This window comes from Xyrauchen texanus, chromosome 28 (assembly GCF_025860055.1).
Source record: "Xyrauchen texanus isolate HMW12.3.18 chromosome 28, RBS_HiC_50CHRs, whole genome shotgun sequence".
In the NCBI taxonomy this organism is placed as follows: domain Eukaryota; kingdom Metazoa; phylum Chordata; class Actinopteri; order Cypriniformes; family Catostomidae; genus Xyrauchen; species Xyrauchen texanus.
In genome coordinates this window covers 1,328,834-1,341,825 of record NC_068303.1, presented here as the reverse complement: position 1 = coordinate 1,341,825, position 12,992 = coordinate 1,328,834, and the positions used below count along the sequence as shown (strand labels likewise).

The 12,992-nt window shown below is 39.9% G+C and overlaps 1 protein-coding gene across 1 annotated transcript; it reads right to left on the bottom strand.

Annotated features, from left to right (window-relative positions):
- Positions 1-4,433: 4,433 nt before the first annotated feature.
- LOC127621873 (WD repeat-containing protein 20-like) lies at positions 4,434-11,591 on the bottom strand. The gene is made up of 4 exons (XM_052095655.1): positions 11,216-11,591; positions 8,139-8,321; positions 6,510-7,844; positions 4,434-5,242 (listed from the first exon to the last, which is right to left on the bottom strand). Exons 1-4 carry the CDS (start codon positions 11,471-11,473, stop codon positions 5,189-5,191), a joined length of 1,830 nt encoding a protein of 609 aa, XP_051951615.1. The 5' UTR covers positions 11,474-11,591; the 3' UTR covers positions 4,434-5,188.
- Positions 11,592-12,992: the final 1,401 nt, after the last annotated feature.

Sequence of the window (12,992 nt, the reverse complement as noted above, 5' to 3'; positions counted from 1 at the left end):
TAGCCCCATATAGATGCTTTGTCTTATTTACACAAGCTTCTATTAAGCCGTGCCACAGATGTAATGAAGTGTGAAAAAAAAAGCCTGTGAGATTTACATTTACATTTATGCATTTGGCAGACGCTTTTATCCAAAGTGACTTACAGTGCAATTATTAAAGGGACAATCTCCCCGGAGCAACCTGGAGTTAAGTGCCTTACTCAAGGACACAACCAGCAACCTTCTGATTATCAGTTATGTGCTTTAGCCCACTACGCCACCACGATTGTGTCCTTGAGCAAGGCACTTAACACCAGGTTGCTCCGGGAGATATATAGGATTGTGATGTATTAAAGTTTTATAACCGCTATTATTTCGACTTACAACAAGCGCTTGGAACCCAGGTTCGGATCCTGCGTTGAAACTAGGATGTAATCGAGCCCAATTCGGAGGTAGCATTTTTACTCCACTGATGGTTAGGTTTGGGTTGGAGGTTTCAGTTTCATGCTTTACTCTTCATGGTATTACCAAACACAACTCTCTTTACCACTCAGTTTTGGCGCCCCTCTGTGGGCATTTTCAAACCAGGATGGGCATTTCTAAACTATCCAATGAAAGAAGGGAATCTCAATGGTTTGAAAATGCACACTGATTGGGAAAAGCCCATTTTTGTTCTGCAGAGACATAAGTCTCCCTGAAAATGGAACAAATATGCCCAACAACACTTACTGCTTTGGCCACTGGGGGCAGTGTTTCACATTTTGGTAAGCACAGATCGATTTCCGCTAAAGAAAAGTCTACCTACTGTTGCCGATTTCACTGTGAGATCATTCTTGATACTTTTTCCTGGTTTTCTTGTGCAGAATTCATCAGTGCATGTTACCCCAAAAAAATGATTCGTAATCTTTCATCAAAAGTAATAATTATTTGCTTCTGAAACGACTTTATTTTTGGCTGACATCTTCAAGCCCTCTTATTTTTCAACCACTTGTCATATAGACACACTTTACACCATCCAATCAATTCCTCATGGATAAAATCAATCAATAAATTCAAGTAATGGCCTACATTTTAATTCTTGTTGAATAATCTGTTTCGATCGGAAATATGTCAGATTACTAAAGTAAAATGGGTTGTGAATGTTGTTTCACGTTGACTAAATATTTGTGCTAATTTGCTAATTATTTCACCTCTTGACTCTGTTTACCAAATTTGACCATGTTCAAGTCCATTTTGCTCATTTTCAATGCAGGTAAATGCAAAACAAGTTTGCAGAATTCACCTGGGTCTGCTTATACATTAGGTTTTAAGCATTTAATAATGGCTAGCCAGTTGGATGGGCCGTATATTTCAGTCTCCAGTCTTACAAAATTTTTATTGACACTCACTTTCTGGTTACATGTACCAGTTTGGGGGTTTGGGTATCTCAGCGAGTATTGACACTGACTATCACACCTCGCGAGTTTGAATCCAGGGCATGCTGAGTGACTCTAGCCAGGTCTCCTTGGCAACCAAATTGGCCCGGGGAGGGTAGAGTCACATGGGGTAACCTCCTTGTGGTCGCTATAATGTGGTTCTTGCTCTCGGTGTGGCGAGTTGTGCGTGGATGCCGCGGAGAATAGCGTGAAGTTTCCACACGCGCTACGTCTCCGCGGTAACGCGCTCAACAAGTCACGAGATCAGATGCTCGGATTGACGGTCCCAGACGCGGACGCAACTGAGATTCGTCCTCCGCCACCCGGATTGAGGCGAGTCACGACGCCACCACGAGGACTTCAGAGCGCATTGGGAATCGGCCGTTCCAAAATGGGGATATAAACAGATTGAAAACGATTGGAATGTTTGCCATTTGTTGAAGATATTTTGCCACCGATTGAAGTGTTTCACGTCTGTGAAAATCTTCGATAGACAGAATAACATTACAGAACACCGTTCTCATAGATCATGTACATGTACAGAGGTCTTCAGTGCTCGTTTTTTTACATTCTACTAGTTGTGGTGTATCGATCCATTCAAATAATTGAGTTGTTCAAAGTGACCAGCTCTATGGCATTGGCTTTGACTCTTTTGACTTTAACCTTATGCTATTTGTTCGTCCTAGTCCTCAAGAGAAGGTGATGGCTCAATTGAAAAGAGTCCCCTCAAGTCTCTACGATATTCTGGTGTATGGCTTGAGACGTCCTTCAGTGTAAGTCTATGAGATTATTTTAGCCTGTTTTATCGTCCACAATGCAAAAATCTCAAGTCTTATGGGTTTATACCAAGTGTGCCGCACAAGCCCTCAAAAGTGAAGCCAAAACGTCTCGATCGCCCCCCGGTGACTGGTCCTAGTATAGGTCATAAACCCCGCCTCCCCATGTTATTCAACGGGACGTGAGACCAACTAAACAATTAAATTACACTTCACATATCTTTTTTCCAAAGATAGTTTCTATCATTTACTGTCGTTTCTATCACGTTGATGTCATTTCAAGTGTTTGTTTTCAAAATAAGTTTGTTTTTAGTTATTTGATGCTATAAAAACGGTGCTGTGACATCATGATTGACAGCTGTGATTGACAGGTTCTCCGAGCGAAGTAGTCACTGAAGCACCAACTGATCCAGCGCCATATCGGGACACTGGCGGCTTCAGTTCTCACCAATGGAAAAGAGTGAAGGGGCGTCATCTTGGGACTTGAGTCTGCGCAGTTGCGATTTCAAGTTTCTGTGCTAGATGAATATAAAGGGGGGTACTTCCGTTATGATGGAGTTTTGAGGGATGCCATAATGGTAAATAGTAGAGCTTGAGCTATCGACGAGGACCGATAGATGTCGCACATGAAATTGATTTCCTTGCTTCGTTGAGCAAATGCTATGCTAACATAACACAGTTACTAAACTACTCTCTGTAGGGCTTCCAACCAGAATGTAATTAGCATGCTAACATTCACTAGTTAGTACATAATGAAATAAGAGATTTATTTGGGTTACATTGACACGTCTAATGTTGTTGGGTTTACTCAATTCAACTAAGTTTTATGTACACAATGTGTTTGTGTTGAGATTACATAGTAAATTTAAGTTAAGAAAACTAATTTCAAACATGTGGAACCACTGTCAAAAAGAGCTATTTGACTGTACGCTAAACATGAAATAACACATAAAAATGTAACATTTTAACTTGCGTACTTTATGAAAGTGGCAGGGCGGAGGGCGCGGCCAGGTCGCGATCATACACACCCAGTCCCTTATCAGGCTAATCAAGCCTCCGAGAGGGATAAAGGCCGACTGCGGAGGATGGTGCGAGAGGGAGAGAGATCCTTTACGGACATGTCCGTCGTGTGTGTTTGTGTTTGTTTCAGTTTTATTATTAAAATATTGTTTGTATCGTCAAACCGGTTCTCGCCGCCTCCGCTCCATTGATCGCTTTACACTGGTGCCGAAACCCGGGAAGGAGGAGGGATACGCCGTAGTAGAGTTCTCGCCACTACCGTCCACCCCAATGGAGTAGCTGCGGCCATCTGCCGGGGGACGAGGAGCCCGGCCGCCTGGAAGAGGACGACGACCGCGAGGGGAGAAGGGGCTCCTAACCGACCGCTTGGAGCGACTGCCAGGGGCTGAGGAGTCTCCTACCAGCCGCTGAAACGCGGCGGGGTCTGAGACCGCCGACCGTGAGCGGGGAGGGGCTCGCTGCTGACCGCCTGGAGCGGGAGAACCGCTGCCAGGGGCGGGGGAGACCCCTTCTGTTCCCCTCCGATCCCCCCGGAGAGGCGCGGCTATCGTGCGTTAGAGGGTGGAGGAGTGGCCAAGGAACAAGCTACGGCGTATCGGAGAACTGGCGAGTAAGTGTTTTTTGTTTTTTTATCTCTCTCTCCTCTCTCACGCACTATCCTCCGCAGTCGGCCTTTATCCCTCTCGGAGGCTTGATTAGCCTGATAAGGGACCGGGTGTGTATAATCACAACCCCGCCCCGCCCTCCGCTCTGCCACAATGAACCATGAGCAAGATTAATAAATACTGTAACAGTTATTGTTCATTGTTAGTTTATAAACTATTTCCGGTGTAGTTCTATATAAGTGAAGTTCATTCGACAGTATTTGTGGCATAATGTTGATGACCTCAAACATAGTTATATCCAATTAAAGAACTTCGTTGCTATGACGACATGAGTGCTGTGAACCCTAAAACGATGATTTACAGCTTAAATAATACACACGTTTTTATAGAAGAATTCATGTAAATGCTTTTATAATATTATAAGCTTCACTTTTCTGCCTTTAAAAAAACTGACCCCATTTTTTATTCCTTTGGTCAAATTACTCCAAATTAAATTGGTATCAAAATCTCCCACTATAGAAAACATACATGCCTGTAAATATGCATCTGATATATAAACAAGCTGTGAAATGAAACGAGACAAAACTCCTTATTTAAGATCATTTTAATCTTACCTTATATATATATATATTCCTCTGTATTAGAAATACAACTGTTTCTATTTTGTGTAATTATTATTCTGAATCCATCATAAATCTTTCATTTACAATATTTACAAATTATCCTATAACCCGTTTCATCTGAAACAATATTAAAATATAATGTTCAAAATATATTTAGTTCTGTTTTACAGCATTGCCAAAGAGTCCTTTTATAACTCCAAAAAATGTAAAGCCATTTTCTTCTAATTATTTAGTGCAAACATTTTTCTCCTTTTCACTTTTTGAACAAAAGTACAATTGCAACATCCAGCGCTGATGAAGGGAAGCGACACGCTGTACCTGAAACGCATCAGTGGCTTTGAACCTGTTTTTGTTCTAACGCAATTATGAAGGAAAGACAGTCAGTCGCAACACAAGCAGCGCAAAACATCTCTGAGGAAACATGGAGGTCCTGACAAGGTAAAACAATCAGTGGAAGAAATTGACTGAACTATACAAGCTTTAAAAACAAAACGAACAGAGCGACTGAAGCTAATTACAGGAACTATTATTGAAAATACTGAACACAACATAGAATATCAGTTCAACTGGATATTCCTTATGGGTGAATCTCACAAAACCGGTCCAGAACATTTGATTTTGGGGTGAAAATATGACCTGGACATGTTCTTGTTTACAGTAAATATGTCCCTCAATGCAAACATGACGGTGTTGATATAAGGTGTCGGTTCTTCTCAGCTCAGGTCCAGTTCTGTGTGCTGAAGTCCAGTCAACAGCACAAAACACAGTAGCTATACGACCGTCCCGCTCGGAGAGTTAGCCGGGTTTTGAGACTGCAACAAACCCTGAAAAAAGGTTAAAACGATAGATTAGTGATACATTTAGACACATCAGTACTTTTTATTTTATTTATTTGAGATTGCAAGTATAAACCTCGTTATTTAATTTCATTTAAACCAACTGATCTCAGTTCAGGAGACTGTTTGCTGTCAGTAAAGGGTTAAACTTTCAACAGAGTCATGTGACCAAACAACATAGTGCTGATCACAGCGGAGTTTGTGTGTGGGAGAAACAGCAACAAAACTACATCTGGTAAGAAACCTGATTAAGTGTTTACACTGAAACCTGTTTGAGTCTAAATATTACAGTCTCTAGTTTCATCCGATGTGACATTTTTAAAGATTTTGAGATTTATCACCAAACGCCAAGCTGATAAACACAATGACCACTAATGTGTACACTAGGCTTTTATTAGAAATCCTACATTTACTGTGTATTATCACATTGAGAATTAATGGATGCATCCAACAGCTGACAAAATGTGTCTTTCAGAGGCTTTATATGGAGTTACGATGAAAATAACGAGCATTTCAAACTGTTCTGAGACCAGTGCAGACAGACAGCACACTGGAGGTTAATCATGCACTAAATAGGGAGCAAGGGAGCATCCTATAGCTCTGCTATAACTGTTCTGAGACCAGTGCAGACAGACAGCACACTGGAGGTTAAGTCGTGCACTAAATAGGGAGCAAGGGAGCATCCTATAGCTCTCCTATAACTGTTCTGAGACCAGTGCAGACAGACAGCCCACTGGAGGTTAAGTCATGCACTAAATAGGGAGCATCCTATAGCTCTCTATGCAGTTAAGTGCGTTCACTCCTAAAATCTGATAAAGTTCAGTTTCAGGCTGCAGATGATGTTTGGACACTCAACATGTTTGACACACAAATGGGACGATGATCATCAGTACATAGATTCATCATTTATAATGGATAATTTTATTTGAACATGATAACTATTTTATTAAATAAATCTGACTTTTTATAGCTTGGTATTATTAAAAAATTTACAACTTAGTCCTGGTGTCCACATATGTATCCGATTGTTTTTGCATGTTTATTAGGTGTTACTGGTTACAAATTAAAATGGGAAATGGGAAATGCACACAGCAGTCACGCTCTGGTCTCAGGAAGTTAATGCAAATTAAGCCAGTTTCTGAATTATTTGCGACAGCTTGCGATTTTTACGTTTTTCCCAAGGCTGTTCTTTGCATTTTGAGAGTATGTACAAATATGCTAATGTATGCTAATAATATAGTGTCACTAAACTCACCACTTTTCCAGGTCGTGCCCATGTGCAAATGAAGCCCTCCTGACAGGCTGTGACCAGACAGTCCTCCAGGAAAATCAACACAGTGAGTCGCTCATGGGCGATTTTCTTACACACTAGCGGCTCTAGTAATGGCACTTCCTCCATGCGCGGGCACTGGGCAGTCCCTAGCGTCTTAGCAACGTCCGTTTTGGCCGTCCGTGTCCCAATCAACTGGTTTAGCTTGTCGCTGCTCTTGTTACTGATGTAGCTCATGCTGTGATTGCGTTTGTGGTCCTTTTCGGCATGCCGTTCCTTACGTGCTTCGTGTAGAGCTAACGTTGCGAATTTGCTAACGCCGGTGGCTATCAAAGTGCTGTCCATGATGCTAGTGGGCTTGTGGCTGTTGGGGCTACTGCCCCCTGCTGGTGAAGAGTGTGGCAAACTGTTTGAACGGGGTAAAGCGGGTGATAAGGAGTTCGAGGGGGCGCTACTGCCACTACTGCTTACGCTATTATTACCGTTAGTACCGAGTGTAGCGGTATTACCAACTGGGACAGAAGTAGTAGTTGCGTTCATGACATTTGTGTGAGTTCTGGACAACGGAAGATGAGGAAACAGAACATCTTCGGTGAGGTCCCACAAGCAAAACTGGGTGTCTTGACCGACCGATCCGAACCGATATGTCACACTGACACCTCGGCCGTCCGTAGAGTTCCGCTGAGAGAAACTAGACTGGGCGCTATTCGCCCGCTTTCGACTACCATTGAATTGAACTTGTTCGTGGAATTCTTCATCACTCCCGCTGAACTCCGTGGGCGCTTCGCAGTCCTGGACGCTAGTAATGCAATGATCAAACGCCACGACGCTAACCCAAGACTTGTGCCCGCGACCGCGAGCAATAACCTTACAGTCCAAAAATGACCAAACCGTCACAAGGTCGTCTTCTCCGCCGCTTACGATATATCGCCCGTCGGGGCTCCAGCACAGGCATAGAAGTCCACCGAAGTAGCTTTTCATGGTGCCGTGGAGTTCTGCGGAATCGAAACAAAACACTCTGAGGAAGCCGTCCTGACCGGCGCATGCCAGAAACTTGCCATCAGGGGAGAAGGCGAACTCGTTGACCGCACCCTCGCAAACCGTCCAGCGGAGAAGAGGATTGCGAGCCGTTTTGCTCTTGCTGGTGTGCACGGCATAGTTTTCGCCTTGCTTTAGGAGCTGGTAATGGGGTGCAGTGGTCCCACAAGTGTGGTCCACGTTGTACAAGTACATGCTACCGCTAGCGTGAGCCACCAAAAACAGATTCTCTGAGCCGGGGACCCACTTTACACACGTCACTGGCGTCTTGTCAATGAGTCTCTGTTAGATCACATAGAAGAAAGAGACCGGAATAATGATTACAAACAGTAATGGCTGAATTTAAAGCAAAACATAGCGAAATATGACCTGGACATGTTTTTGACAGATCCCCCCTTCATGAGAGTAACATTGATCAACTTCACAATCTATTCACCCTTAAATCACATGATGCCATGTATTTAGTCAGTTGCCCAATCACAAATTAAACCAAGTCCAGGTCACTGAAGGTTAAATCTGTGTTGTGGAAACTTCCCCAACACTTTTCAATCGTACAAAGGAAATACAAGGACTCACATCTTCATTAAAGAGTTTGCTAGTTTCCTTTTTGATGGGGTCGATGAGTTGCACCTGCCCTGCAGAAAAGCCCACCAACAAGGAGACGCTCTCTGCGGTGGCCGTGAGGGGGTTCGAGTCATGGCAGGTGGGCAGTGTGCCCTTATATATCCTCTTGTCTATGGGTTTACTCAAATCAGCAGCCTGAGTAAATCAAAAACAAGCAAACAAACAAAACGGCCTTAGTAAGTGTTCTCCGTAGCATTGCTTTATTTAGTCAATGTGAATTTGTTTGATCTTTTTAAAGAGAACTGCCAATTTCTAGTTCAGCCAACTATCAATTCGCAATATGACCACTTTCAGTATGTCACCATTTCAATTGTTTTGACATGAAGTTAACGGCAGTCTCTGCCTTTGAAGAGAGGTCCCTTAACACACAACGCTGACAATCAACAAACCTCAACAAAACTGCAAAAAATAAGCCTATAACACTAACCGCATCATTTCTAAATGTTGCAATGCGTGCAACTCGCAAATCAGCAACATTGTTTAACATTCAATTGTTAGTTCAGACAACTCTGTAAGGCTAGTTGGGGAATATTGTCTAACATGTGTTTTTATGTAGATGCAATGTCATTTAGTAAAACCTGTGAATTGAATTAACCCCCATAAGCTGGATAAAATGAACATGATTTACAATAAAACATCTTAACCTTGCTGACGTGAGGAATTGACAAACAAATAATAGTTGAAACTTGTTTTCATCAAGATTTTAGGTGCAAATGTATATAAATGTATAATTAGGTAGAGGTATGCACCGATCAGCCACAACAGCACCTGCCTAATATTGTATAGTAGGTCTGAAACGATTAGTCAACGTTATCGACAACTTTTAATTTAATTTAATGCAGTTATATTTAATGCGGTGCATCTTTAATGTGGTTATATTTAATGCGGTGCATCTTTAATGTGGTTATATTTAATGCGGTGCATCTTTAATGCGGTGCATCTTTAATGCGGTGCATCTTTAATGCGGTTATATTTAATGCAGTTATATTTAATGCGGTGCATCTTTAATGCAGTGCATCTTTAATGCGGTTATCTTTAATGCGGTGCATCTTTAATGCGGTTATATTTAATGCTGTAATATTTAATGCATTGCATCTTTAATGCGTTGCATCTTAATGCGGTTATATTTAATGCGTTGCATCTTTAATGCGGTTGTATTTACTGCAGTTGTATTTACTGCGGTTATATTTAATGTGGTGCATCTTTAATGCGGTGCATCTTTAATGCGGTTATATTTAATGCGGTTATATTTAATGCGGTGCATCTTTAATGCGGTGCATCTTTAATGCGGTTATATTTAATGCGGTGCATCTTTAATGTGGTTATATTTAATGCGGTTATATTTAATGCGGTGCATCTTTAATGTGGTTGTATTTAATGCGGTGCATCTTTAATGCGGTTATATTTAATGCGGTGCATCTTTAATGCGGTTATATTTAATGTGGTGCATCTTTAATGTGGTGCATCTTTAATGTGGTGCATCTTTAATGCGGTTATATTTAATGCGGTGCATCTTTAATGCGGTTATATTTAATGTGGTGCATCTTTAATGCGGATATATTTAATGTGGTACATCTTTAATGCGGTTGTATTTAATGCGGTGCATCTTTAATGCGGTTATATTTAATGCGGTGCATCTTTAATGCGGTTATATTTAATGCGGAGCATCTTTAATGCAGTTATATTTAATGCGGTGCATCTTTAATGCGGTTATATTTAATGCGTTGCATCTTTAATGCGGTTATATTTAATGCGGTGCACCTTTAATGCGGTTATATTTAATGCGGTGCACCTTTAATGCGGTTATATTTAATGCGGTGCATCTTTAATGCAGTTATATTTAATGTGTTACATCTTTAATGCATTACATCTTTAATGCGGTTATATTTCATGCGTTGCATCTTTTTTATTATTATTATGCACAAAATATGCATTGAAGTGAGGACAAAAATATGGATAAATATTATCAATGACGAAAGATTTAGATATAACAAATCCCCACAAGGTGTCAGTGCTTGTTTTTATTTCACTTCTAGAGGCTGCTGTTACATTGTAGGAATAATAAAATATACATTATATATATATAAGCATAGATTTTTGCAGACAACCTGATCCAAAAAGCAACTATCGGTAAAACCGATATATATATATATATATATATATATATATATACACACACACAGTATAAATACACATATAGAAGTGAAAGTGTATAGGCTATTTTAGGTGCTATAAATGATCACAATTTGATCATGTTTTAGGAGTTCACTCAAGTAGTCCTGCGGTGTGACTAACAATTTTTTAAAAGTGCAAATACTTGTAGCTCATATGTAAATGCCTATTTCAATTATTTAACATAATATTTAGCTTAGAATTGTGTGTTAGTGCATTAGAGTGCACAAAAATGAGCCGGTATCATGTTCTGCCCCAATAATTCTAGTCCAAGCATGACCTGGATATCACAATTCCTAGTTGATGTTAATAAATTCTGAAATCCTTGACATTATATAAGATACCCATACAAATACACACTAATATAGTATTCTGAATGGAAATAACATGCAAACTGTCAAAATCAAACACTCAACAGTCTTCTCATAATAATGCAACAGGTTACCCACCCCAAACAACACATACATATTCCAAGATCTACCCAAAAACGGTGATGCATACTATATATTCTGAATTGCATTAACTTAGAAATATGTTGTCAAAACACATTTTAATACCAACAGCCTTTACAGCTTAATGCAACAAGTTACCCACCCCAAACACCATGCATAACCCTAGATCTGCCCAAAATAACTGAATGCATGCACATTGTATTTGGATTGCATTTACATGCAATTTGAGTTGTAAACATTATGTACACAAAGTGCACAGTCTAACCCCCCCTTTAAAGGTGACTCACAGTCCAAAGCCTCTGCCTGGTCAATGCACACTGATTAGTGCGCATGCACGTGACATCTTTATTTATATAAACTTATTTAAAACTGATCAAACAGTTCCAGCAGCTGTCATGTCGTTACCTTCCTCACGCCTTTATAAATGTAGAAGTAAAGCTCCCGGCCCACATTGAAACAGATTCTCTCGCCGTTCCCGGACTGGTCGTTCACGTTCACGAATGAGACTTTCACCGGGTTCGAGCCCTGCGAGTTGAACGACACCCGGTTGGGCCGGCTGTATTCGGAGTTCGGCAGGAGTTTATAGACGCCCTCCCGTGTGGTGAATTGCGTTTTAATTTCGTTCGTCTCTTTCCCTCCTCCCTCCGTCGCCATCTTCGACATTAGTATTCATTCCGTTTCGTGCACGAGCATGCGCGCGAGCTTTCTGCACACTTCCATCGAAGAAACACAACAAAGCCTCTTATCTCTCTCATTTTTTATTTTTGTTTTCTCACTACATGATTTTTGGATAATTGTACAAGTATAGGTATTGTAAATAAATAAGACAATAAATAATCCGACTTTATAATGGCTTTTTTTATCCCTTTAGCTGTGGAAATTTCACAAATTGTGAGTTTGATATTTCCATATTTTGCATATTTTCATCGAAGAAAATATAACGCATCAAATTTCTCTTCGTTTTTGAGTTTTTCCTCCTGTGAGTAAAAGTAAACAAGCTTTAGACGTTACTCTTGAAAACTGACGGTTAACGACACACAACGTCATTAATATTTATGACGCTTTAGACGGAACTTTTGAAAACTGACGGCAAACGTCACTAAACGTAATTAATATTCATGACGCTTTACACGGGACTCTTGAAAACTGACAGCTAACGACACACAACGTCGTTAATATTTATGATGCTTTAGACGGAACTTTTGAAAACTGACGGCAAACGTCACTAAACGTAATTAATATTCATGACGCTTTAGACAGTACTTTTAAAATTTGACGGCCTACGTCACACAACGTCATTAATATTCATAACGTAAAACACGCTAGACTGAAAGTAAACTTTTCTGCCTCAAAACGATGCATTATATGTTGTTGCAACGTTTATGCCTTATTGTAACCGATTAATATTACTATGCTATATTTATAAAAATGTTAAGAGAGTAAAACGTACAGAATAATCTGTATTATGTCTTCGGTCACTTCTGGTTACATTGCACACCTACAAAGTTCCCTTGAAGTATGTTGCACTGTGAATGGCAGTGTTGGGTAAGTTACTCTAAAAAAGTAATTATTTACTAATTACACGTGTCTTCTAAAGTGTAATTAGTCTGAAAAGTAATTGCATTACTTATTGTTTTCTAAAAACAACGTTGTTTATCAACCTCGACCAGATGAAAAATACAATGATAGACATGAAACTGTACTTTTAATTCTTTCAAATCATATAAATCATATAAATCAAATCAATTATTCATGAACTGGCCACAGAATTTAAGGGAGCAGCATTAAATTAGAAAACATCGATTTTAAAATTAGACGTTAAATTTTGATTTAAAATTCACAATTGTTTTATATAGAATTACTCTGTAGTCTTTGTAATTAAATTACTGAAAAATTAAGAGTAATCCCTCACTTTACATTTTTCAATTAAAAAGTACGTTAATTATAGTTACAATGGAAGTGAATGGGGCAATTTTTGGAGGGTTTAAAGGCAGAAATGTGAAGCTTATAATTTCATAAAAGCACTTACATAAATTGTCGTTGTTTAAATCGAGTTAATGGCGTTACGCTATCATGGCAACAAAAATGTAAAATTTTATATAAAGTTTCACGTAAAAGGTTAGTACTAAATTGTTTCAAAAATTCTAACAAAATGTAACATAAAATGAAGGCAATCTGAGGA